Source organism: Hydractinia symbiolongicarpus, chromosome 12 (genome assembly GCF_029227915.1).
Source record: "Hydractinia symbiolongicarpus strain clone_291-10 chromosome 12, HSymV2.1, whole genome shotgun sequence".
Taxonomy (NCBI): Eukaryota; Metazoa; Cnidaria; class Hydrozoa; order Anthoathecata; family Hydractiniidae; genus Hydractinia; species Hydractinia symbiolongicarpus.
Window position 1 is genome coordinate 16,560,551 of NC_079886.1, and position 27,430 is coordinate 16,587,980.

Consider the following 27,430-nt stretch of genomic DNA (forward strand, 5'->3'; position numbering starts at 1 on the left):
AATTTGAAAGGCGTGTTACCTGTAGATTGAAAACAGCGTTTGCGATTTCTTATGCTTAAGATCTTTGAAGTTCGGCCCTTCTATTCACTATATTTTGTCCCGGGGCTGTAGTTGACCACATTTTTTTATGATCATCGACCGTACTCGAGGGAGCTGGAATAAATGCATTCGCTTAAATAGAAAATATTTAATAAGCATCTTCTTCATTTGATAAAATTGGAGGTGAGTTTATTAAAGAATTATTTAATGAAATAATAATGCGCGGAATTATTCCTACTTTGTAAATAGTGCCTTACAAACAATTGTTTTCGACCAAACTTAAAATTTCTATATTGATGTTTATATTTTTTATTTTATTTTTCTTCTTTACTTAATTGTTACGTCACAAGCTTACTTGTTTCGATTTTCTTAAAAGTAAATAAGGTTGTCAAGTGACAATCCCAGTTATCATATACCATTAAAATTGTACGTGATAGCGTGATCACGCGAGCAGACCTGCGTCATGTTTGCATCGTTCTCCTAATGTCAGAAAGAGATACAAGATACCATTGGAGCGTGTTACTACGTATTTTAATTTTTGTTTGGATCCCAATAAATACTATCGAAACATTGTTGGACATAACAAACTGGAGGTTTTCGTAATTAATGGTTATAAGCTTACCTTAACATGAAAGTTTAGTGAAATGTAAATGTTGATCTAAAGGGACTTAATAATTTATCATTGTACGCGACCCAACTATGACATTTTGAACCTTTAGGTTGACTGAAAAGGCATCCTCTGCAGAAAACTGTCCAACTATGATCCCTTTGCCTTTTGTGCTGAGAGGACTCTGAAAAATTCAAAATGTGTCAGTAAAACTCAAAACGTCTTCGTGTAAAATATTTTACTAGTGGAAAATCATAAATCATGTCTTGCTTTTTGGGGAGTTCAAGATTGAAACTGCTAGTTGCAAAATCAATTTAAGAGGAGGTGGAGAGAGCATACCTTTTTATTGCAGTAACAAAACAACATTTGGAAGTCGATTTTCGTGTAAAAAATGAGACATTCTTCTTGTCTCATTTGAATTCTTGTTAGTTAAAGAAACAAAAACAGCACTTCAAATCCTGAATTGGTTGAAAAATTGAGGCTTCAGACGCCCAAATTTTTTGACTCTTTCTAAAAAAAAAGATTTTGAAGTTCTTTTTGTATTATTTGTAATTCCTGTCAGTTGTGATGTGGACCACACACGAGGCCTTCACAAAGACACTATTCTTATCAATTTGTACATGTCAACTTTTGCAAAATTTTCATTATTGATGAATATAGCTACTATCAAAATTGTTATTGACGTTTTTTTTAGGTAATAACAAATGGTCAATCAAATGGTCAATTCAACATGAGGTTCTTTCGTTTTCTGTTACTTCTTGTAAGTTATGTTTTATTTTATATGTAATCTATTTCATAACGATGATTTTCTGTTATCGATTGTGTGAATTTAAACAAAATCTAACTCTTCCACAATTCAAATAATCATCCCTTTCACGAATTAGGTAGTATTTACTGGACTCTTTGTCATTTCACAAAAAAGCGACTTTTGACTTGCTGCTTTCTGTTTTGATAAGAAGAATAATAGACTCAGAAAACTTCACCTTTTTTCCCATAGCTTTACACATAAGGTCTCGCTCCTTTCACTTTTCACTATAACAAAATTAGGTAGCTAAACATTATAAGTAAAAAAGTATACTAGTTATATTCCTGGACAGAACTGTCAAGATAAAGTATCTGAAATAAGGATAAAATAGTTAAATGGACACTATCCCATAGGAAAGAGTTTAAAATTTGCTTGCTCCATTCTTTATTACCCTGGAAAAGCCCCAAATTCGTGGAAAATGGTCATGTTGGCATCGACAACAATCGCTACATACTAAGAGGTTGATTTAACCAAATAATTTAACATTGTAATTCCTAATTTTTCTCTGATCATTGAAAAGTGGACTTTAGCAATTTTATAATACGTGAAATATGTAAATGCAGTAGTCCCTCTAAGTTGCTATACACATCCAAAAATATATATATCAAAGGTTTCTTCAATGTTCCTAAACTTCCCATCGAATCTCGACAAAAACGGCAAAAGGGTGAACCGTGGAACAAAATATGGACTTAAAATCCCAATTTAGTATTGCTTACTCAACAAAAACCATAAACTGGTAAAAAAGCTAGAAAAAATCAGAAAAAAGCTACATTGTACTGTTACGGTATGTTTACAATGGCGTTGACAAAAAACCATAGTAAAACATCCTCGACAGAAAACAATTTAAAAACCATTTCTATTACTTTGTCTCATAATTAGAAAGAAGAAATGATAGAACGATATTTAAAAAGTCGTTCATTTCAGCTGCATCATCTTCTCACCTCTGGTTTTCAGGACCGGTTTTTATTAGGAAAAAAGCCCATCCTATGACTGGTTTTAAGAATGTTGATTGTAAACTATTATAACATACTGCAAATGAGTGGTGGTCACTGGTGGGTTATTGGAGGACATTGGGGGACGCTGGGGTCATTGAAGGCTAATTGGAGGTATTTTGGGTCATTGCATGGTTTAGTACTACCCATTTCTATTTTTATTTTTCAGTCTTTTATTCAAGTTATTATACTTTCTATTGCTTCTGTAGTAGACATGTCGCAGTACAGAGCAGTCGCTATCTTTCGTGATTTGTTCTTACATTATTGCTCTACCAGTAAATTCTACGCGTTCTAATTGGACAAAAACATTTTTACTTCTCGATTTTAATTACGAGTTGAATATTTCACCAATGCACATGCTCAGAACGTTTTCTGATCAAAATTTGGTGAGCAGAATGTGACTTGGAATCAGCCCTGATGGTAACATATCAGTGCTGTCTAGTATCCTCTTTTTCCCGTTGACATGCTCACCAGTAAAGAAACTATCCTGGGTTAATAATCGTATCATAAAAAAAGATCTGAGGCCGTTAGACTTTTAAAGACTTAGACTTCACTTTTAAAAGGCAATAATGGCGACACAAACAGTCTGTATAGACATATAACTTTTTGCTGGCAAAGAAATAGTCAATAAAGTCATCCGATTTTTTTTTTTTAGACAACGCTTAAAGGGACATTAGCTTCCGTTCCTGCTCTGGTGCAACTTGCATTTAAGTTACATACAATTTGCATAACGAATATATCAGCTTTAAATTTTGGTAAATGACGTTTATTTTAATTTGTACATTCCTTGAAATCGACATGATGTATTCTGATGTTAGCTTTACTTTGGGTTTTTTTTAGTACCCCCTCTTTCCTCGTTTTACGCGACAAATCTAATATAGAACTTTGTAGTTTTTCCAAATGTCTTCCCAAATTTATAAAAAACGCAAAATTTACAAAGTTATTACAACTTTAATTTTAGGAATATATTGATGTTAAATTTGCAGTGCAAATGAAAAAGGGGAAAAATTTGATTTGATTATTTGAGAAAAATCTGGGTGAATTAATCAGATAGGGGGTTGGTGAATACCACGAAGAAGAAATCTAAGGACCAATATTGTTCGTAGCCAGGTCTTGAAAATCATAGAAGTTAACTTGTTTACAACACATGGGCCAATATACAATTTTAGGCTAACTGCGTTTTTATTTAACGTTAAACTTATTTCTTTCAGTCGAAATCTTTAATCGGAGTCACTGCAAAATTGAAACCGACAGCTATTTTCATTGTTGGCCGAACACACTGAAAAACAAAGTAGTTGAGATGCCATGTAGCACAATCTTCTTTTTTAAAGGTATGTACGATCCAACATGAACTGTAGTTCTACTTTAGGAGCGTCGCTTGTGGGCGTAACCGCCAGAAAACATGGCAGAAATTATCTTATCGCTATTTAGTCCGTTGTTTTCTCGAACATATTAAGACCCGGGGGTAGATTGTGCCTCCCCCTTCTCTATAACTTTGATTGGCATTCCTACATGGTATCAAACTTGACACAGTTATAGTAAGCTTTTACTTTTGTCAACATCTTATCTGTGAAGTTATCAGAAGCGTTACATTTCAGTCAGTTAGTCCACCACAGTATGCTTAAAGTTCGATTATTTTGTGTCTAGATCGAGTTTTGGTATTCTGTTTGTTTTCTGAAGCTTATTTAATATACTTCGGTGTTTACATACTTCGTATGACTAAATGTATGTATCATGTAATATCATAGCTACGCAACGTAACAAAAAAGACTTTGATTTTCAATTTTGATTTTTCCCGGATTTTTAGCTAGCATTTTTTTAAATCTTTTTTTAGCTAGCTGACTAAAAGTTTTTTTATGGCATATACTTGTGTTCTTAAAGTAGATAGAAAACCTAACTTAGTTGGATCGCGAAGAGTGTGACAAACGATTTCGGTTATATCTGCCTTGGTGTAGAAACGATTTTGCAAATCATGTTGCAATTTGAGTTCTCTACTCTGTAAAAAGTTTTTTCTGCAGTCTGGACACTGTGACTCAACTTTTCGATGAGAAAGTTTTTTTGAAAACTATAAAAGATGGTTAAAAAAATAGATAGTAAGAAATATTTTCCTACAATAACCTAGGGTGAAATTTTGAACTTAATTTACTTACTAAGGATTTACTGACCGCGCTCTTTGTTTGGTTAATTCTATTGTTCTTTGCTCACGTGGTAAATATCGAGAAATCCTTTGTTTTGAGCGCGAATGGCTTTATTCACCAGAACAAATATAATTGATTTTTGTATTATTTAAGAAGATACGATTTTACCACCCCGACACTGTGCTCATTGGTTGATTGTAATTCGGAGTTTGCTGTGAGGTGGATTTAAATTTTAGGGATTTGCTCTGACATTTGTTTGCGTCTAAGCTTTCGTTCAGGAGAAACTCAATTTGACATCCTCGAAGAAAGCTTTACTAGGCTAGGGAAGCTGATGATGAACGGGTTTGTCCGTCTTTTATATACCGCAATTCGTGTGTCTTGCTACTGCACTTACCAGTTTGCGTGACAGACAGATGACAGCTATCATTATTTAAACAGGATGAAAAAAGAGGATAAAAAAATAAAAAAGTACAATCAAATAATCTTGCTTTATTATTATTTAACCCGATATGCATTTAGTATGTATGTTTCATTATTCCTAGGTAGTATGGTGAAAAGAAGATGTCTGCAAAATAATACGTGGGAAAAAATAAATTATAACGATTTCTGCACGCCGTTACCAAAAGATGTAAAAGACAACATATTAGATAATCTGTTGATCAAGTATAATTTTTCAACACAGAAGGTAAATGTGCTCTTGTTTGTTTCGTCTTTCGATTCGTCTTTTGTTTCGTCTTTCGTTCCGTCTTTCGTTCCGTCGTTTGTTCCGTCGTTCGTTCCGTCGTTCGTTCCATTGTTCGTTTTGTCGTTCGTTCCATCATTTGTTCTGTCGTTGCCGTTGTTCGTTCCGTCCTTCCTTCCTTATGTCGTTTAGTCTATTTTCACCTTTAGCACCGTAGTAAGACGATCCTGTTTTGTTTGTAAATGTAGGAACTTGATAGAGCTGATAAAAAACAGGAAACATTGGATAGGATCAACACAATGCAGCTGGTATTTCGTTCCATCGATCTGTCTGTGTGCGTCGGCAGTTTTATTGCACTACTTGTACTAATGTGAGTGGCAATTTTTTTTTCTTGATAAAGAGCTACGAAACGGCTGTTGGTTTTCGACTTTAGTGACTTACACAAAAGTCGAGCTAATTGCGGTGGAAATGTTTATGCTAACTGAGGACAAAAACAATGACTCCACGTTTACTAATGTGCATCTTATATTAGTACTTATATTTTGTTTCAAATGGTTGCTATATCGCTAATTTGTGCTAGAAATACGCGAAATAGCGGTTTTCGAAATATGTACGACGTACGAAAATCGTATGTGTGTTTTTAAATTTAAAATAAATGTCATTTAAAGAACATATGAGCATTATATGTAGTTCTAGATAAATCAGAACAAAAGTTTAGTGTAAATCGTTTTTCAAAAAAAAAAAAAAAGAAATTTAACTTTCGCGTGAATTAATATTCGTAAATTTCGCAAATAATGAGTTTCCTAATAATTTTCGCAAATGTAAAAAAAACTTCGCAAAAATCAATTTTCTTATTGTAGTAACTTATTATTAACTTTCTTTTTATCTCCAGACCACTGAAAAACCCTCGCATTATGCTGCATCGTAATCTCATCGTTTCGTTTATTTTGAACGATATCGTACAGATTTTGATATCGGAGGAATATCCAGCAAAGACGAACAAACACCAAGTATGTAACTCTCTGCAATTTGTTAGGTATATTAGACTTCCGCTGTATGTCGGTTTCCATTAGCATAAAATCGCACAACATTGAATAATATCAATATTATCATATCGTGAACAAGCCAGTTTATTCTCGGCTACGTTTCAATACCTACAGCTGTAATCGTCTTAATGACTAAACAGACAAATGGCAAATTATATAGTCGCGCTACAGTTGTACAACAGCCACTGGTACGATTTTATTAGAAACACATGCTGTACAAGAAAACGAGGCAAGAGATGTTACACAACAAATGTCGTAAAGATAGAATTTTTTTCAATCTCTACAAAAGGTCACAACAGGTCCTTTAAGAAAAACTAAATTTGAACTTCCAAAAAATCTTGGTTAACTAAGCTACCTAAAATAGTACAAACTTATGATCTTAGGTGTTCGTTTCTCCCTGACTAGACAGGCTACCTTATAATATTATCAAACTAATAATGAAAACTTCAGATCCTCATAAAAGTACGCAAAATATCCTACCAACTTTAGTTAAAGAAAGAAATGTAATGCTCATGACACCCTACATGACAAAGTAGCTTAGCTGTTCATTACTGTTAATTGTCCTTTCTTTAGGAGGGATGCAGTGCATTGTTTGTAGCGATAATGTATCTAGTTCTTGCTCAAGTTTGCTGGATGTTTAACGAAGGTATTTTTCAGTGTCGACAATTTTTCTTTGTATTCATTCAGAAGAAATACATTTGGGCACATATGTTATTTGGATGGGGTAAGTATTTTAAACTTTTATATGTGAATACTGAGAAATTCTATATGTTTATTGTAAAAATAAGTGATTTGTCAAGACACGCAATATGAATCTGAGTGGTATAGAGGACTAAATACTTGCCACCTATAGATGATTCCACGACTTAGTTTTAGTGTTGTGTCGCTTGCTAATTTGTTATTTTTTAAGTTTCTTAAGTTAGTAAGTAAGAAGTAAAGAGAAGTTTCAACGTCCTCGGGGATTCCATCCTAACGGCTATCTCTTCCTGCCCTCTTACTGTAACTATGTTACATTACCGCCAGAGATACGTATAGCATTGCTCTAACTTACTTGTCTGCCACACAAACCGGTTAGCGGTCAGTAGATCGCACCAAGTGTGCTTACAACACTACATTTAAAGTGCGCTGGAGTGGGGACTCGAACCTGAAACCTTATGATTACAAGTCGAATGCGCTACCACCACACCATCTCCGCATAAATGGAATGAAGTTGTAATGATTTGAGTTGAGAGATCATTACTTTGAACCAAAATACACTTCAGTGATTTTAGAAAAAAATTATGCATATATAATACTTCCGCACACTGTGTATTTATCTCTCCTTAACTCTCTCCTTTTCCATTTTTTATTTCAATATATTGATCAGATGGTTTGGTCCTGCAATTGAGCAAATCAGGAAACTGATTAACGTATGAGAAAGATGACGTTCTCATAAAGCACGTGGATATTGTCCGTGTTGGTCAATTAGTCAGTATTTATTATTTTTCTTTTAGTATTTCCCGCCATCGTGGTGTTATGTATATACTTTCCTGCCATGTATATCGACCCACCAGTAGAAGATTTCAAAAGGTATTTTATATTATGTTTATGCTAACAAAATTCAAATTTTACTGTGGCTTCGAAATATGGTGATATTTTTATGCGCGGTTTTCTTGAGCAGCACATGTAGAGGTTTTTCTTGCCAGTGCAAAAAACTTTTTTACATTAGTGCTCTATAAGCATTTTCTCCATACTGATAAAGCAAAAATATTTTCGCTCTGCGAATTTTAATATTTCTACTCACTCTCAAACAGGCAGAAAAAGAAATAAAAATTTCGAGAGAAAGTTTAGAAATTTAGAAATTTCCAATGCGCATGCTTAGAAGGTTTTTCTCCCGAATATTTCCGAGTTAGGTGTGGTGTGAAATTAGCCCTTTACTTTTTTCCCGTGTGTTTACCATGTTTACATTTCTTTCAGCTGTTGGGCAAATTACAACCTCTACAAATATAATTACATTATTTATGGAACGTTATTTATTCTGTTGCTTGTAAGTTTGTCATTTCATTGTGCCAGCAACACACTGTACCCGCCCTTTTCACCCAGACTCTTTGTATTGCGACTTTCCGATTTTTATACTAACCAAGCCTCATTTCCAGAACTTTTCTACGCATATGATAGTCTCTCGGTACGGTAACCCCGGGGAAGAGGTTGTATGCCAACCGTTTATGGTCCAGTCTTTTTCAGTGTTTTTTTAAACATTTGTGTTTGTCCTCATTTTTTCATGCACTAACAGTTCAAACTCATGTGCGCCTTTAGCGTATGCTTCATTCGCAACTAAAGGTCTCTTTTGAAAAGAAGATATATTAGGTGTGGTTCGACCATTTGTAATACCCAGTCAAAAAACAATATTCAATTTATATTGCAGAACTTTTCTGCTCTGTCTGTTTTACGTGAAAATCCAAACAAGCGGAATAGCCAATCAAAATTAAGTATTTCTATCCTTTCATTGGAGAGTTTTATCAACCATTACAAAGTCATAATTATTATTAATATTTTTTTGATTTTAGCTTAATGTATTGATGGTAGTTTATCTAATGTGGATTATTTGGTCCAAATTAAAATCAGACGAAAATCAGCAACTGAACAAAACTAGGTACAGTAGAATCTAATTTTCATCATCATCATCATCATCATCATCATCATCATCATCATCATCATCATCATCATCATCATCATCATCATCATCATCATCATCATCATCATCATCATCATCATCATCATCATCATCATCATCATCATCATCATCATCATCATCATCATCATCATCATCATCATCATCATCATCATCATCATCATCATCATCATCATCATCATCATCATCATCATCATCATCATCATCATCATCATCATCATCATCATCATCATCATCATCATCATCATCATCATCATCATCATCATCATCATCATCATCATCATCATCATCATCATCATCATCATCATCATCATCATCATCATCATCATCATCATCATCATCATCATCATCATCATCATCATCATCATCATCATCATCATCATCATCATCATCATCATCATCATCATCATCATCATCATCATCATCATCATCATCATCATCATCATCATCATCATCATCATCATCATCATCATCATCATCATCATCATCATCATCATCATCATCATCATCATCATCATCATCATCATCATCATCATCATCATCATCATCATCATCATCATCATCATCATCATCATCATCATCATCATCATCATCATCATCATCATCATCATCATCATCATCATCATCATCATCATCATCATCATCATCATCATCATCATCATCATCATCATCATCATCATCATCATCATCATCATCATCATCATCATCATCATCATCATCATCATCATCATCATCATCATCATCATCATCATCATCATCATCATCATCATCATCATCATCATCATCATCATCATCATCATCATCATCATCATCATCATCATCATCATCATCATCATCATCATCATCATCATCATCATCATCATCATCATCATCATCATCATCATCATCATCATCATCATCATCATCATCATCATCATCATCATCATCATCATCATCATCATCATCATCATCATCATCATCATCATCATCATCATCATCATCATCATCATCATCATCATCATCATCATCATCATCATCATCATCATCATCATCATCATCATCATCATCATCATCATCATCATCATCATCATCATCATCATCATCATCATCATCATCATCATCATCATCATCATCATCATCATCATCATCATCATCATCATCATCATCATCATCATCATCATCATCATCATCATCATCATCATCATCATCATCATCATCATCATCATCATCATCATCATCATCATCATCATCATCATCATCATCATCATCATCATCATCATCATCATCATCATCATCATCATCATCATCATCATCATCATCATCATCATCATCATCATCAAAATTTCAAAATTCGAAAGTCAATAGAACGCTGTGAACATTTAAGTCAAAATGCGCGACTCTAATATAGGAATGAGTTGTATAGTTGCTAGTGGCGGTGAACGTTGAAATTAGTCGTCTTGTTTCATTTCATTTTATCCATGATTGTTGACAAAACCATTTAAACAATACATCGAATAACTCTCAAAAGGTAATGCTGCGTCCCTTTGTTTTTAAATACCATTTCATGTTTGTTTAGAAAAGCGTTGAGAGGATTCTTCATTCTTGTCGTTTTGTTGGGCAGTGGATATTTGTTTTCTATCTACGGACCTGTAAGCTGTGAAGAATTCTTATACCTGCGATCCCTCATATTTAGCTTTCAGGTAAATATAACAACAAGAACTAGCAAACCTATCGCTTGTTTTTATATGTTTGGTTTATTAATTTTTTCATAAAAATATTTATTAGGGCACATTTGTGTGTTTTGGTCATGTCTTCTTCAGTCGGGAAGTTAAAGAAGCAGCTAAAGTTCTGTATGGACGACAGGTATTAATCAAAAATATATCCGCTATTAATTCCCTTGCGTGAGTAAGAATGGTTGTCCACGGCACAACAATCACCAGTTACTTCCTTGGGGATCGCGCATTACTCTCCTGAAGCGTAGCGTGGCGCTAATAATTACTAAATTAAACTTAAACAATCTTTACTCTGTTAAAAAGTTTTTAGTAAAAGAAATTTGTTTTTAGCTTGACAGTTTCCAGTTGACTCGCTCAACCAATCGCGGTGACAGTACTGGCTATGATTACAACAGGCGACCTAGCTTATTTGATCGCCGCTTTTCCGCTGCGGACGCTCGCCGTACGTCAGTTATAAGCATCGCAAGTGGAACAAGACTTTCTACGAACAACAATAAAGTATTTCCCCAAACAAATCCTCCTGCAACACAGGATTCAATTATGGAGGAAGTGGAAACGGCTTTTCAAGCTCAAAACGCAGCGTATTTTAACAAAGCCTTGTGGCGTGATGAAGATTTACCGGACATGAATAAATCATCGGAAGACATTAGGATGGATAACACCTATGTAAATACACATGATCAGAAAAATTCATTCTGATACAGAAAAAAAACTGCAAGCAGAAAAGCGACCAGAAGGCCATAACACAATAACGGTTCAGCACAGTCTTCTAACGTCATGCGAACTCACTATATCTATAAAATATGGATGGATTTGAAATGGACTCCCTGATAACTAAATTGATGGAACTGCAATGTGTTAGAACTGAAAGGACCTATAAAAATTTGACACCCTCTCATTAACGCAATAAGTTACATAATATGTTAATTAAAGAAGTTATCTTTGTTCTTTTGTGTTAATTCTCTGTATATATATATGTTAACTTTATTTATATCGGCAGTGTACACGGACCATATCTACTTAGCCGTCATTTCCAAAATGTTCATGAAAGTTTATAACGTCACTATTTTTTTACCAACTGTTGCAACAATAACAAACATTTTGAGCGTGTTGGCGATCATATTGATCTCAAAAAATCTTCCAAAAGTTTCTCCATTCTCTGACAAATATAGCGGGAGATTTCCAGGTGATTGAGAAGCAAGGGTAATCACTTAAAATCTTGAAAGCATTTCGATTTCTGCGTGTGACCGTGTGGAAAGTTTATTTTTTATGGAAATTAATTTTTGTGGTAAATTATTGTTTAAATGCTACCCAGTCAAAATTTACGAGTCATGGGACTAACCAAACATTCTAAATGAACCAATGCTCTCTGTGTGCACTGCCGGTTTTTAACAACCTCAAAAAAGCCGGTATGATTGGGTTTAAATTAAATATTTACACGCAGTAACAGAAATATTAAATTACTATTGTACAGAGCAAAAATTTATGATTATATATCTCAAGTATGACCTAAGCATGAATTTAATGCCACATGAATCTATATTAAAAAACCCGTATACGTCTGTCTGTCTGTCTGTCTGTCTGTCTGTTACGCAAAATGGTAGCTTACATGCGCAAGTTACGAGACGCACGCAATGCGGTATAAAAAGAACGGGCGAGACCGTGGATTTTCCACGGGCTACCGACCAGTTCATAATAATAACCCTTGTCTAACTAATTTTTTTTACTTTATGCTAACAGGCGGGAAAGAAATAGTGATGCGGAAAAATATGTACGACGGACGATGGGCTATGGTTAGTAGCTACGAATAATAATGCACGCATATATATATGTGAGTTTTTCAACTACTATCGTTTCTAAAACATTTTTTATAAGGTTACCGTAAATACTCTAATGAGGTTTTTAAGGGGGAATTTATTGGTGAAGGGTGGTAAATAGAGGCCGGGTTTTATTAAATATTTTAGAAATTTAGGAGGGCTTTAATAGAGACTGGGCGTTTATCAGGGCATTTTCGGTATTCCTTTTTCAATTTTCATCCTTACTAATGATTTTTATATCACACAAAAAATCATACAATGATTACTCCCAAACTTCGATGATATTTATTCAATTGAGAATTCAATTAGAAAGGATTGGAAAGCGTATGTATATTATCCCCAACAACTCTTCAAATATTAAATTCCTGCAAAACAGTGTTTATACAGTTATAAATCGCATACCAATATCTCAAATGTTATTCAGTTTGCCTCGGGTTTCCTTCGTTTCATCTCCTGAAAGGCTTTATCAACAGCTATAAATAACTCGTCGCCATGTTTCTGATGAAGTGCATTAGATTGATTAAACGCGAACACGTCGTCTTCTGAAATGCCAGAGCCTTTAGCAGTGTTTGCGTAGCTAGGAATCATTAAATTGGACGACGAGTGGTTTGTTCGGCTGCCGTTTGATAATCTTTCTGCTATGCTAGGTCGTCTCAAATTGGAATCTGTTGATGCCCATCTGTATAAATGGTATTGTAAATAAGCACATATTTATAAAGAATTGAAGGTTATGGACATGCATTCTTCATCTACAATCTCCCAAAGCATATCTAAGACTACATGGCAAAATTCGTCCCCTCAACTTGTCAATAGTGGACTTTAAGAGTTAGGTTATTTGATTAGATCCAAACCAAAAAAAGGTGCTGATTGTCGCTATCATCAGCATGGCCATTTTTCACAAATTTCGGGGCTTCTACGGGTTATTCTGACGTGTTTAGACGTTTTAGAAATTGCGATTAAACAAACAATGATTACCAGACCTACGCATCTAAAAAGGAAGCACTTCCGCAGCGTTATTCGGTGCAAAGAATTCACAAATTGATGCTTTTGGCCACGTTGAAAATTTTTGGTGTGTAAACGTAGAATGGAGAAGTAGTGTTGAAGCAGAGGAGGATAGATATGCGAATGTTTATTCTTTCGCGAGATTCATGCCAGAATCAAAGCGTGATGCCATTCCAACAATTTTCACTATGTGATCACTTTTGTTTTTTTTCTCGCCGATTTATAACTTAAGCATGCGTTTAACTACTTCATTAACTAAGTGCTTACCGTTTGTAACGGTCTGATGACACGCATGATAGTCGGAAAAAACTTACATTTCCAGTTTGAACAATCGATACTTTCCTCGGATAGCTTCGTTTACTTCTCGACTGAATATCACATGTGCCAAACATACAAATATTCCCTATAAAAATTGTTTGTTTCACATGCAACCTTTTTTACGATTACCACGAATTAAAATGAAATTGAACAAGTCTCTTTGTTGTTTAAAGTCGATTTCCATTAAAGTTCGTAATTGTGATACAGAACATGTTATTCAACCTCTTTATTGTCTCTTTGTTGTATAACATGAGTTTCGAATAAAGTCTTAACGACGACTGCTGTACAACAGTTGCTCAAAGTTTTTATGTTAATAAAAACCGACCTATTCTCTGTAGTGTCAAGCATTTTAAATGCTTAGCTCGTTTCCATTTGATTGCATTTTCCGCTACAGCACAAAAAGCTCACGAGAATATTTTTTAGCGTGACCGCACTTAGACAAAATCTCCAATTTTGTCCACATGCGCATGCGCTACTAAAATTTTTTGTGCTATAGTGTCAAATGCAGTCGAAATGAACCTTTAACCTAGTGTGTAGACTTTGGACAGTTTTACTGCAGGAGATTTGTTGATATTTTTACCTGAGTTTCTGCAACGACAGCTTCGAAATATTTAAATTCATAGCAATCGTCCGGACCATACAAGGTAAATGCATAACCACCTCCAAGAAGTACGATCAAGATAAAAAATCCGCGAGCTGCTTTTCTAAAATGAAAAATATTTGTTTGTTTATTTTTCTTATTCCGTAAACAACACAGAATGCACTCTCACTTCTTAAAATTTATCCTACCGGCCAAACAGAATCGGTAACAAGTACGCAAACAGTTTTGCTAACCTTTTTAACGACTTGTTTGTGATTGAGGTTTGCTATCGATTTAGCTCTACCTTTTTGTAGCGCGTTTAGGAGTAAAATAGCGACCTTACGAAACAAGGGCTATTAACGAAGGAGAAAATATTAATAATATTTTACCGCACATGTGCAGATCAGATTAAAACCCGTCAAAAAAAACTGTCTTTATCCCTTCGACTCGAAAAGAACCCTTTTAAAGTTATGGGTACAACGTAATATATCATTACGAAGTAAAAATGTAATAGGGAATTATGATTGATCAAAACACCCATAAAAAGCGAATGAGTTTTTTTTAAATTTTGTGTTTTTAACGACTTGTTATTAGTTTGTTCGTCAGTTTTACAATTTTTTTTTTTTGCAATTTTTAACAATAACAGTATTTGTTTTAATTTTATTTTACGTTGTTGCTTTCGTAATCAATTTTTGGCGCGTTTTTCACATGACGGCTTTAATGAAAAGTTAATGACAACGTTGTTGCATATAGCGCTGTCCTTGCTTTGTACTGTCTCAAACTAAGACGATACGACAATTTCTTATTTTTGTCTTGCATTTTGGCAAAATTTCGTTCTTATGTAAGATTTGTTTGTTACCCGTTTATTCCCTACCTCGAAAAAATGTTTTTAGTTGGTAAAATTTAGTCGGTAAAACACTCTGAACTGACTAACAAAAATTGTTAGCCAATTTTCTTACGTATGTCAAATGACCAGTGACGCGACTACTTTTATTAATCGGAGTGATCATCGGAAACGACCGGACGCGGAAATGTAGGATAAATTTAGTGAAGAAATAACTACCTTGCTTTGTGCAATTCGTTGTTGTTACTGTCCTTCAGTTTTGACCAAATCATCCACATCAAGTATGTCATCATAATCATGTTGGCCTGCACAAATTATTGCAAAATTAATACTCAAAATATTTGCTGTAGAGTTGTTCTTTATAAAATCTACTTATTTAATTCATAGATGTTACAATAGCTGGCTTTATAGTTACTTTGTTAACTATGCTCTCTGTGGGTATCAAAATTCAGTTTCTCGCATAAAAAGCTTGGTAGACGCAAACCAATGTTTCAGAGTTTTTCTCTCACGCAAATCCACCCATAAAGAATATAACTTCTAAGAGCAAACCCTAATTTCCCAATCAGCACAAAGCTAGCGTGGCTGCAACTTGCCCTGAATATAGTACGAGAATCAATTACACTTGTTCGGGTGAGTAACGCTATTCGCGCTCAATTTCCCCAAAATGATTACGTAAATAAAGAACAATACAAGTAACCAATCAAAAGGTGCGGTCAGTATTATGAACGCAAGAAATGGGAAATCTACGTTTCTTTTTTGGAAAGAAAGTATGGATACTATTGTTTTGTATTTTCTGACAAGCTAACTCTTTGGTTCAAGATTGTTATAGGATAATAACTTGTGTATATATTATAAAATAAACATGTCTTGCTCAGCCTCACTTCAATTTTCTTGTTTCAGGGGGCCTTAATCTTTAAAATACTGTTATAACATTATTTAGGAAAATATTATTTTTCCTGGTTTACTTTTACAAGAGAGCACTAGGATATTTTAATGAAAAAGGTTAGTTAGAATTTAGAATAGCCCCTTCATTGCCTCTGGTTTCTCATCTCATCTTTTTAAGAGCAGACTTTACAATTTTAGTGTCAGTTGTTGTATTTTACCTAATATTTTCGATTGTCGCGGTCTGTTTATATTTTTCGCCTGTGTACATGCAAGTTCATTTGTTCTCAATGCAAAATCAAAACATGACTGACACTCATCTGTACCGATGGATGTGTTAAGTGTAGAAGATAAGCTTCGAAAAGCTAGCTAAACAGATAATAATATGTCGGTAAAATTTTCTCCTTCTCAGTGTATGTTTTATCACGCGAGTGTAATGTCCAGCAGGAATGGTGTTACGACCGCAGAAATAGAGAAAAATTAACAGCGATACTGAAGTAAGCCCAGACCGGGATTGTGGCAATAGAAGAACTGCATAAGAAGATGTCATGAACCCACCAATCTGATTTGATTTTATCATTCATAAAATTTTTGGTAGATTTTTTTATTGTTTTTTTTTTAACATTTTGCGTAAATTAAAAAGTTTTTTAATGAGGGATGCATTAAGGTCCAACATTCTTTTTCAAAAATCACATAAGCAGATAAGCACTGTGACACGTCATTATCATCATTCTTGCTTTTCATGCTAGCATGGATGGACGGGGTATGTTATTAACCTTAAATCCATAAATGAATGTGCAACAATATATTTATAAATAGTCACAAGTTGTTGAAACCATGTGTACAGCCTTGACTATTCAAATTGTCAAGGCTGTACAAATAGTGCACATCGATTCGTGTTTGCCTCTTTTTTTGATGCATCCTTTTTCAAAAGTGTCTAAAGATTTTTTACTTATATACGTTCCTTATTTATTTATTTTTGACATCTTGTGAGAATAGGATAAAGATAAAACAGCCCTCGTAACACGTAAGTTAGTGGGTTATAAAGTCCTTACATTGATTTCACAATAAGTTTCAATATAGTAACTATAATGATATAACAATTTACTGTATATATGTATGTAATATTTATGTGTATATTTATATAAAGTTTTACGAAGATTAATATTTTTCAAAGCTTCTCGTCATTCATTCGTTTAGAATACCTATAAACACTGTATGGAATACGTACAAGGCTTTTTGACGTTGTTGCAACTTCATGTTTGGGTCTCGCGTTGTTGTAAATGGTTACTTTGAGGGTATTACGACGTTGTTCGAACGTCTTCGCGATGTTGTAAACAGGGTGCGAAAGTAACGTTGTAACAACGTCGCAAAACAACGTTGTCGCGGTTCCCATTTTCAACTCGGATGCAACGTTAGTGCGACGTCGCTGGCCGACGTTGTTGTAGCGCTGTTACAACGTTGCTATTCACTTTTAACTATTCCAATTTTCTAGTGGTAAAAAAAATTATGCTGGGTCTCCTAGCAGGCTTATATAGACCCATGTTGAATATATCGATTTCACAACAAAATCGTTCTATAAACCTCTATATAGCACACATTTGAAGAAAGCTGACCATTTTCCATCTTTTCATTAACTACGCTTATCGCTTTCACCCACCATTTTTTGCCAAATGGAAACAGTATTTTGGTTTCCGACTTTTCTAATAACGACCTATTTTATTTACTGGTACTTCAGTGTTGTCTTTTACCATATTTACCATAACAAACTTGCAAACGAGATCTTTAAAATTGAAAGTCTAACATCTGCGACTCCTCAGATTAACTGGATGAACGTAGTGAATACAGAGTCAAATTTTTAAGTAACTTTTTTATACAGCATTTATGCATACTTTGTGTCAATTCAATTCTATCAGTTGTAGCTGTCTAATTATATTTTCAATTGATAACAAAATAATAACAGAACAAATTCTTGCTATTACGTTTTAAATTAGTCAGGATAAAAGAGACAAAGGGAGGTAAAAGTATATTTTTACCTGCAGATGTAACCGAAAAATTAGTTCAAAATGGCATGAAGACGAAAAAATAAAAACTCACACTCATTAGTATGACGACAGGAACGTAGATAACTTGATTGATCTCGTACTGTTTGAATAATCTCCAACACATCCTGTGGAAGAAATCTATTCAATAAATCCTCATTTTGTGAATGTATAATAGCCGCACGCAGCCTTAATGCAGGCCCAGACTCCCCTTCCATAGTAGGTAATTTCTTGACAGGCAGTCCCGTGGATATTTTCACCGGTTAACGACTATCTCTTTAATAATAGCCGTATTCCGTCTGTCTGTGTGTCCGCGAAAGCGGCGTCTTGTAACGGAAACACGAAATTTTTAAAATGCGCACGAATATCAAATGCAATATATTTTTACCGACTTCGTTTTGACCGCTCGCGCGTGGAATACCATTCACAACGCCTGATTCTTAAAAAAAAAACCAAGATTTTCGCGACCAGAAAGAACCCAAGATCTTCGCGGAACGAAGGCCATTTTGATAATGGTCGTGTTTGTGGTCAGTGTGTGAGGTTTGTAGGCCTGTTTGACTTTTTTACCTTCTAAAAGCCTTAATATTTGTTTTCTGTTTGTTTTCAATGTTAGGATAAATATATTGTCACGTTTTTTAGCCACGTACAGATCTTAAACGCACCAGTTTTAGGATGTTTGGCTAGAAACGAAGATTAGCTAGCTATAGCTACTAGCTAGCTAGAGCCTCACTTATTGCTATTCTGTTTGGTATAAGAGCTTTTTATCCTAGCTAACATTTATTTTTATGTTGAGGCTGTGGCTATTTAGCTAGCTCCTTAAAAAGTGAAAGTATAAAAATGCAGTTTGGCTACAACAATATTCTTAAGCAATATATAATTTTTATGCTAAATGCAGTTAGCTAGCTAGGTATAGCTACATATTTTATTATTTTTCTGCAAACTTTTTCTGCAAATGAAATGGCTGAGCGATTGTTTTGGCTGGACGAGTAACGACAGGCTGTTCCCTGTGTTTTTATTTAAACCGGAGTTGCAATGAACATTTTTGGAAAAGGGTAATACGCCTTATGCGCCTGTTCAACTGTGTTTAACTGTACTAAGCGGTTAGCCCAGTGTTAAAAACAGACTGTTTTTTGTAAAAGGCTGTTACGCCTATGGGCATGTGCAACACTGCTTACCTGTATATACTAAGGTCAGCCCACCACTGTGACAATTAATTTATAAACTTTCTTGGGAATCACGCCTGGACTAACCGCTCATCCCTGTGTCTGCGAAAAAGTTTTTTTCAAAAGGGTATTATTCCTATACGCTGTACAACACGGTTTAACTGTACTAAGCGCTCAGCCCAGTGTCACGATTAATTTTTTAACTTTTAAAAAGACTTATTCCACAAAATAAAATAATATTGACCGATTGTTTTTGCTATGACAAGGTAACAACGGTTTGTAAACTCTGTTTTCATATCAGCTATTGTTGCGGGAAAGTAATTTAAAAAAAATATGTTACAGTCGCACACTATAATGGTGTATGCGCTTAACTTGATTTACGCCTGTACAACACGGTTTAACTGTACTAAGCGTTCAGCTCAGTGTCACGATTAATTTTTTAACTTGTGCAAAAAGTTATTCCGCAAAATGAAATAAAATTGACGATTGTTTTTGCTATGATGGAGTAACAACACTTTGTAAACTCTGTTTTTATATCAGTTATCGTTGCGGGAAAGTTATTTTTTGAAAAATATGTTACAGTCGCACACTATAATGGTGTATGCGCTTCAAATGATTAACGACATACTGTATACCTGTACTAGAGCGGTCCACCTGATCGTGTGGGACAGTTTACGGCTCTTATTAAGCGCTCCACAGAGTGTTCAATGCCGGATCACACCTTTACTTGTGGCTTAACCCGGCGTTTCGACGCCGGGTTTCCCGGCTAGTTCTCTATTATATTAGTCCTCTTTTATGTGTTCAAAATGGTTTCGTGCAGCTTCGTTCCTGATTCTTCGCAGGGTAAATAATTTTATGACGGTTTTATTTAATGGGTTAACGTCTAGTGTTCTTCAGAATGTTATATATTTTGTATATATATGGATATATATACGCATAAATATTAAGTTCGTTTCCATGACGCTTTTCATGGTTTTCACAATAAGTTTTCTTTTTAAATATTAAAAAAGCGTGAGAACGGTGTTCAGCAAGGTATTAATTTAAAAACTTACTTTATGTCTTCGTTTTTCGATGTGACAGGAAATTTCAACATTAGGGGAAGGTAAATACCAAACGTGACTATGGCAGGAAATGCTAAAAGAATGAAGATCTTCCGAGTTATTTCTAACTTTACATCATTTTATGTTCTGCTTCAGAAAATCAAAAGGGTCAGGTTTCAGCAAAAAAATGCATTTTGGCTTTAACATTTTTCGTTGATGTTTCGCTAGTCAGCACACTTGTTGCATTTGTATGATAAAAATCATCATGCTTTGTTTAATGATATAATTGCAAGGGCGTGGCCTAATTACTACTGGAGGGCGTACTTTAAAGTTTTCAGAAGCAGGGATATTAAAAATAGTCAAGATAAATCTAAGCAAGCAACTTGAATAGTATTAGAGAACGAATATAAACATCTAGCATTAAAATCTTACTTACCCCATCCAAACAAAAAATAACGCCAAATGTATGGTTTTTGTACAAACACAAAGAAGAACTGTCGAAACTGGAAGAAGCCTTCATTGAACATCCAACAGACTTGAGCCAAAAAGAAAAAATTTTGCGCAACAAATATTGTGTTGCATTCCGCCTAAATGGAAATACAATATATATTAAGTAAAGATGTTGTTATATGACTTCAGGGATTTTATTCTATTTTACCCAAAATAATCTATGGAAAAAGTCTGAGTTCGAGGATAGGTGACATACAGAAGTCACTTTCTGTATGCCACACCTCCTTGCACACCAAAATTATTGCGCCAGTCCTATGAAACTTTATTTAAAAGTTCAGTTCAATGTTTTATCTAAAGAACATCGATAGGGTAGTAACTTCTCGCTACTTAACCCAATGCGTCTTTTTCCCTAAAAGTAGGTGGAAAAAATCCTAAGCACTAGATGGCCCTCACTTTGTTTCTGAAATAGTGCGGAATTGATAAAATAAACTAACAAGCATGAGAAATCAAAAACCTACCGTATAACCGATTTTATTGTATTTTGTCCACAGTAAAATTTTGAGAATGTCTGACAGAAGGAAAGATGAAATTAAATTGCGGTGCAGCATCACCCTGGCGTTGTCTAGAGGTCTGGAAAAAAAGTTGTACTGCATTAGCTCTAAGAAACCCATTATCTGTTAAGTTAGATATGAAGCGGCCTTTTAATTAGTTAAACACACTGGGGTATCCTAATGACACCCTTTTTCATTTTACCGTCATAAAAATAAAAAAAACTGACGCTGGTACGACTTTACGGCATTAAGACGCTAAAGAAGAAAGGCTCGTGTGTCAAACAAAAGCTAAGTCTACTCAACACCGACTTTAAAGGAACCTCATCAGAAGAAGTAACAAGAGCAAAAATAAGAACTTAACACTCTTCATAAATAGCTCAAAACAGCATAGTTTTTACAAAATAAATGACAAAGAAAATTTACATGAAACAGAATAACAGAATTAGACTTGCAATGCATAAGGAAAGATCGATACATTGCAAGACCTCCTTTATTCTTTCTGCGCGCAGTTTATGTGCTGTTCTTATTTTCTGTCCTCTCAGCTTCTAAAAATAACAAGAAAAGTTCTGCGTTATCTCGAACGACTAATGCGACAAGTGGAGAATTATAGAGCGTGGAATGTTTTTAACTTTAATCGCTTAAATCATGTAGAATAATTTTTTCTTAAAAATAAATTTTTTATCAGCAGATAAAAACACGGGGTAGGAAAAAAAAATGTACATTTTCGATTAACCTAATATTAGCTTGGATCCTCCAAGATAAAATTTCAAGCCTTTTCAAGTTTTTACGATGAGTTTTTTAGCTTTAAGTAAAACTTTACTCAAATTTATTTAATTATACACACTGGTCCATTGTAACAACGTTAGTAATGGCTTTAAATTCCTATAAAAAGGTGACCCCGGGAAGAGGGATTGAAAAAAGTTCTCCAAACCTTTACTATTTAATCTGAAGCCTACCGATAAGAATCAAGTCCCCTCGTCCGACTTTATCGAAATTTTTTCGACATTGGTAATATTGAATCTTACATTCCACTTAAAAAGGGATAATCGAAAATGAACTCAAAGTATTGTACCAATTAAGAACCATTATTTTAGCTAGGAACGATGCTCCGTTCTGGTTGCCATCTTATCTACCCAATGTAAATAAATTTCTTCGCGGATGAGCTTATGCGGGCCACTCTCGAACGATAAAATTGTTAAATTAGCTGCGGCCCAGGATTTTGTATATACAAAGTAGTTTTTATTTATAACAACGGTTGTGGTCCTTTAATATTGTGTTTTAATATTTATAACATGTGAGCTTGTTGCAGGCTTTCAGTTTTAAGAAAAAAGTCTACAAAAGTGTAAAAAACGTACAGGAATGTCCACATAGACAGAGTTTTTGTTGTTTACAGTTGACTCGGCAAGCGTTTTTGATTCAGAAGGTCAGTAAAAAACTTCCTTCTTTAGCTAGATCATCAGCAGCGTTGATCATCACGACCACGTGAGTAAACACACAAAGCAGAAATACCAAATCAAAGTCGTAATGGACTGAGCGTGGCCTACACTTGGACATAAAATTCACGCAACTTTGTCCCAGTGGGCATGGCGAACTTTGATATGAGGACGAAACGCGGTTGCAACACGAAAAACAAATAAACATGAAGTGATATAAAAAAGAAAGGAAAGAAGAAACAACAACAAGTACGCATTTTGTCCTCGATACCAAAACAACGCTGCATTCTCTCTGATCGAGGTTGAACTTTACGCATAAAAGCCCACAAATTCTTGGATCGTACCAATATAACCGCTTTTTTATAAGAATATCAGGTTGAGATTAGGTCTATTGTTTAAAACACAAATAAGAATAATTGCCAGCCTGGTTTGAATTTTCATTTTCTTATAAAAAAAGCGTGTATTAGATAAGCCCTAGGCATAGCGCGTCGTAAAAGAAAAGCGCACACCTATACCAGAATTTGCGCAGGATCTATGCTCAAACTTAAAGACCAGGTTTAAAAAGTGCCATAGGCTTTATATTAGCGTTGATCTAAACATCTGGTAAAAAGTGTTTATCTTGTATCAAAACTCGTTTTGGAAGAGTATCGACTTTGTTAATGAGTCCACGTAGCTCGTTGTTTTTTACCTGTTTGGAAGGCTGAAAAAAAAACGCTTACTGACGCGTCTTTATTTTTTCTTATTTCAAAAAGGTATAGCACAAGTAGACATTTTATGACCATTTACAAGATTTAACTTATTGCTAATAATTTGCTATTCTTTTTCTCCGTGTTTTGTTTCATTAATTTTGTAGCAACATGCTCAACAATTAACTTAAAATGGCGGCTTTCGACGAGGTACCTGCTTTCCAGGGTTTTCTCTCTTCACTTGCAGTGACGCTGAGAAGAGTCAAAAAAGAAAAAAAGAAAAAAAACATTTAGGTATTTTGAAGCAATGTTTAATGAGATAGAAAACAAATATGTGATTCTATATGTATTATGTAGTTGTCAATACCTTTTCAGTTGATATGTTATGCTTCAGCAGAAATTCGTCTCTTTTTTCAGCTAGAAGGTGAGGGGGGAGTACTTTGCAGTGTTCCAATGTTTTGATCGTCTCCCACGTGCCATTTTCATTGCAACGAGCGGGAACCATGCCTACAGGAAGCGAAAAATAATTTAAAAACATATTTTTATCTAAATTTAACATTCAAAAAAAATTAAGGCATTTGCATAACAAAAACAAAATATAACCAACAACAACAACAAAAAGAACCTACCGCTTTCATAAAAGAACAAAGGACTGCATGGCTCGTAAACTGTTGTTTGTCTCGCTGTTTGAGGGAAGCAGTTCAAAAACTGAGTAAACTTAACCACACATTTCTCTCTGATTCGCAAATCTAGAAATACAAATAGCAAGAAATGTGAGGAAAATCGGGAAAAAAAAGGGAAAAGAGGAATATAACAATTGTCTATTACGTGAAGCTATCTTTTTTGTATCAGTCAAGCATTCCGTATGTTTGATATTAAACACTTCCAGGATGCTTTTAGTGTCAGCCTTTACTACAAAAGTGATCTGCAGGAGATAAAACTATAAAAGAAACAGGTGCTGTTATTATTATAAAATATAAAACTGCAATTTCATAACAGTGGGTGATACCGTTAGTTCAAACAGTTGGTGTATACATACGTACCAAACTTGTTGCGTAGATTCGCCATATCATTATGCTTCGAAAATCTGTAAGAAATTTATAAAACTTGTAAATTATAACCGATACTATACCACTTGTTGCAGGGCCAACAATACCAGGCATGAGAATTGTCACCTTGTTACGGTAGCCCAGTATATATAATATTTAAAGTTAAAAACTGCCTTCTTAAAATGACATTCAAGATTGGTAATTGTTATTAACATGTGGTACCATTGTCCTTACAAAGATTATTCACATGTTCGTTTGAAACATAAATTTCGCCGTAGCATTTTCTGGTAGTTAAAGAACGAAATTCTTCTCTAATTTAGTGCGTCCTCTAATTAGCTCAGATAAACAATTATTTTTCCATTTTTCCTCTAATTATTACTGCGGTAAGTTTTCAGTTTCCCTCTTATTTAGTGTGACAAGGGTCAAAATTTCCTCTAATTAAAGTGAGAGTTGACTATTTTCAAATAGACAAAAACAGAATGGACATTTATTAATGACGATAATATAATTTGTGGCGTACCAGAAATATTTTGAAATTTCCTAACATCGTCGTCAACGAGACCCTTAATGATATTAATTTGTAAAACACGACGTAAAAATAATCTTTAAAGTTTATAAGTTCGTCTGTGAAAATTATATAAATAAGATCAGGCGTTAACTGAGGGCTGGTGTCAGATTGTTAGTTCTGCTAAGTTATGGCCGCTGCGGAAACAATCGATAATTTTGATAATAACCAAAGGCTCCAATTTTAATATTTAATAATTTAAAAGAGAATTTCCGATTGTACCTCAATTTTAAAATAACGGTACAACATTTCTTTGGTAATGGCGGCCACTTGTACTGTGACGATCGCATGTAACTATACACGAGTATGAAAATACGAGTACGAGTTATTCCTTTTGTGGGTACTCCACGCGACGTGACGAGTATTCTACGCGTGTAAGAACGGGTCGCAGCGTACTACTTTTTCACATCATTTTTTGACCTGCGGGAAACTTTGTGTTTTTAGTTTTTTACATCTGGCCAGTTGCTTACTATGCCAACAGACTCAAAAGTTATTATGTTGTATCTAGGGTTTTGGGTTTATGAATGAACTAGAAGCTAGGAATATTCAAGGTTTTTTTTTATCCGTTAAACACTTTGCTTGTATGCTGTGGATTTTCTTCAACAAAACTATTTCTCCAAACTTTTCCAAGACGATAAGTCATTTATTTTCGAATCTTTATACAGGATAGCGATTATCAATGCGGGTTCTGTGTTCTGAATATATACGTTATAGATATACATCGGCAATACCTACCCAATTCTCCCCACATAGCATGGGTTGACCGATATCCAATTTTCCTCACATGGCATGGTTTGACCGATAGGTAATTTCCCAACATAGCGCTGGTTGACCTGTAGCTTATTTCTCTCACGTGGCACTGATTTCTTTAGAAAAGACACTTTCTAAACATGTTTGCTTTATTACTGTACCACAGACTTCGTGATTTTGAGTGCGTATTTCACAAAATTTATGTTGCACAAGATTTTCTTGGTGCAGGCGTACAGCTAAGCCATCTGTGTTTACAATATTCACTTGTAAATTGTAAAACAAATTGAAAATGTAAGCATACATTATACTTAAAGAAGTAGAGCTGACCAAAATTGAAGGCTGATAGAAATATGGTCCGTTTACGAAATATAGAATACAAAAAAACCATGCTTGGGTAGCGGATGACAAAGGCGCAACCGGTGTTAAAACATTAACAACATTTTCATCAGACCTGTGGCAAAAACCTTTGTCACATTGAGTTTGGGGCGATAAGGAAACTGCTGACGTCAACATCTTATTGAAGTAAACAACAAGATAACAAGAACAAAACTAACATTTATTTCGCATTGTAAAAAAAATCTTATGCTTGCCAAATTTATTATCTTTGTTTTATAGCGCTGCTGCGGTACCATATTATATTGTTCCCATCTAATGAAAGAATATTGTTATACAAGAATGGACAAACCTTTCAACAGTCGAACGAGTGTAATAAAAATTATCGAATAACTAGATACCTTTCTAGCTTAAACAGTTTCGTTCCCAGGACCATCTTCGGACAAGGTTGCTGGAAACATCAGCAGAATTGTTTTTTTCGAGAATTATTTTTATAAGATCACATTCCAGTGAAGATCCTATTCCTGCATTTGAAGTATATGGTGCGGGAAAATTGTTGTTATTGTTGTTGTTTTGTTGTTGTTTTGTTGTTGTTTTTCTTGGCTTATTTTTATCACGCAATGTTTTCTTAATATAGCTTTTTAGATTGATGCTTACTTTTCGAACAAACAATCAATCAGCGAATACTTCATAATAATCCAGAAAAAGAAAATCGTCATTCTTATTAAAAGGTCACCATCGATTCAATTTTTATCGTATATTTTGGCACAAGTTACGGTGATGATCGGCTCTGCATGCAAAGAGTTTTTCTTCAAGTTTTTAATCATAATGTTGGCCTTTTAATACAAGCTTACAACAAGTATTACTTATATTGAATCTTGTACATACAAGCATTTTCTGCTACTAACATTTAAAGTTTGAAGTCTATTGGGAGACTTTCAAAAGTAAAATATCGTTTCATTCAATCAACGTCATTTTCAAACATAAAAAATTCTTACTTGTATTATTTTCCTAGACGAGATCTTATTCAAAGCGCTGTCCACGTTTAAAAAAGCGTCAGAAGTAATTTTTTTGTCAAAAAAAGCACAGCCATTAAAACTTAATGATACAATTCCGTTTAGCTAATTGCCTTATCTATCCTAAATTTATACACATTATCCCGCATTAAAATTATCCCGCATAAAAGGTATCTCGCATAAAATTTACCCTGCATAAAATGAAAATTATCCCACA

General features: G+C 34.5%; 2 protein-coding genes and 1 long non-coding RNA gene across 4 annotated transcripts; 2 read left to right on the forward strand and 1 right to left on the reverse strand.

Moving 5' to 3' along the window:
• Nucleotides 1-1,365: 1,365 nt before the first annotated feature.
• LOC130621660 (corticotropin-releasing factor receptor 2-like) lies at nt 1,366-12,200 on the forward strand. Its single transcript, XM_057436988.1, has 13 exons — nt 1,366-1,406; nt 3,099-3,198; nt 3,655-3,774; nt 5,124-5,266; nt 5,512-5,633; nt 6,156-6,273; nt 6,883-7,033; nt 7,803-7,878; nt 8,266-8,335; nt 8,856-8,941; nt 10,536-10,659; nt 10,745-10,822; nt 11,023-12,200. Exons 1-13 carry the CDS (start codon nt 1,377-1,379, stop codon nt 11,389-11,391), a joined length of 1,587 nt encoding a protein of 528 aa, XP_057292971.1. The 5' UTR covers nt 1,366-1,376; the 3' UTR covers nt 11,392-12,200.
• A 246-nt stretch (nt 12,201-12,446) lies between these two features.
• Nucleotides 12,447-27,307, reverse strand: LOC130621659 (corticotropin-releasing factor receptor 1-like). 2 transcript variants are annotated; one of them, XM_057436987.1, is made up of 14 exons: nt 27,196-27,307; nt 24,544-24,587; nt 24,329-24,440; nt 24,130-24,249; nt 23,868-24,007; nt 21,805-21,926; nt 21,349-21,460; nt 20,817-20,967; nt 20,393-20,474; nt 18,233-18,305; nt 15,473-15,558; nt 14,410-14,533; nt 13,826-13,914; nt 12,447-13,188 (listed from the first exon to the last, which is right to left on the reverse strand). In XM_057436987.1, the coding sequence occupies exons 2-14, from the start codon at nt 24,571-24,573 to the stop codon at nt 12,930-12,932; spliced, it is 1,500 nt and encodes a 499-aa protein (XP_057292970.1). In that variant the 5' UTR covers nt 24,574-24,587; nt 27,196-27,307; the 3' UTR covers nt 12,447-12,929. The 2 variants fall into 2 exon arrangements, with proteins under 2 accessions (XP_057292970.1, XP_057292969.1); XM_057436986.1 differs by lacking the exon at nt 27,196-27,307 and having other exon boundaries at nt 24,544-25,184.
• LOC130621661 (uncharacterized) lies at nt 18,457-23,486 on the forward strand. Its single transcript, XR_008980902.1, has 2 exons — nt 18,457-18,717; nt 22,830-23,486. It is a non-coding gene; the product is annotated as an uncharacterized LOC130621661 (long non-coding RNA).
• Nucleotides 27,308-27,430: the final 123 nt, after the last annotated feature.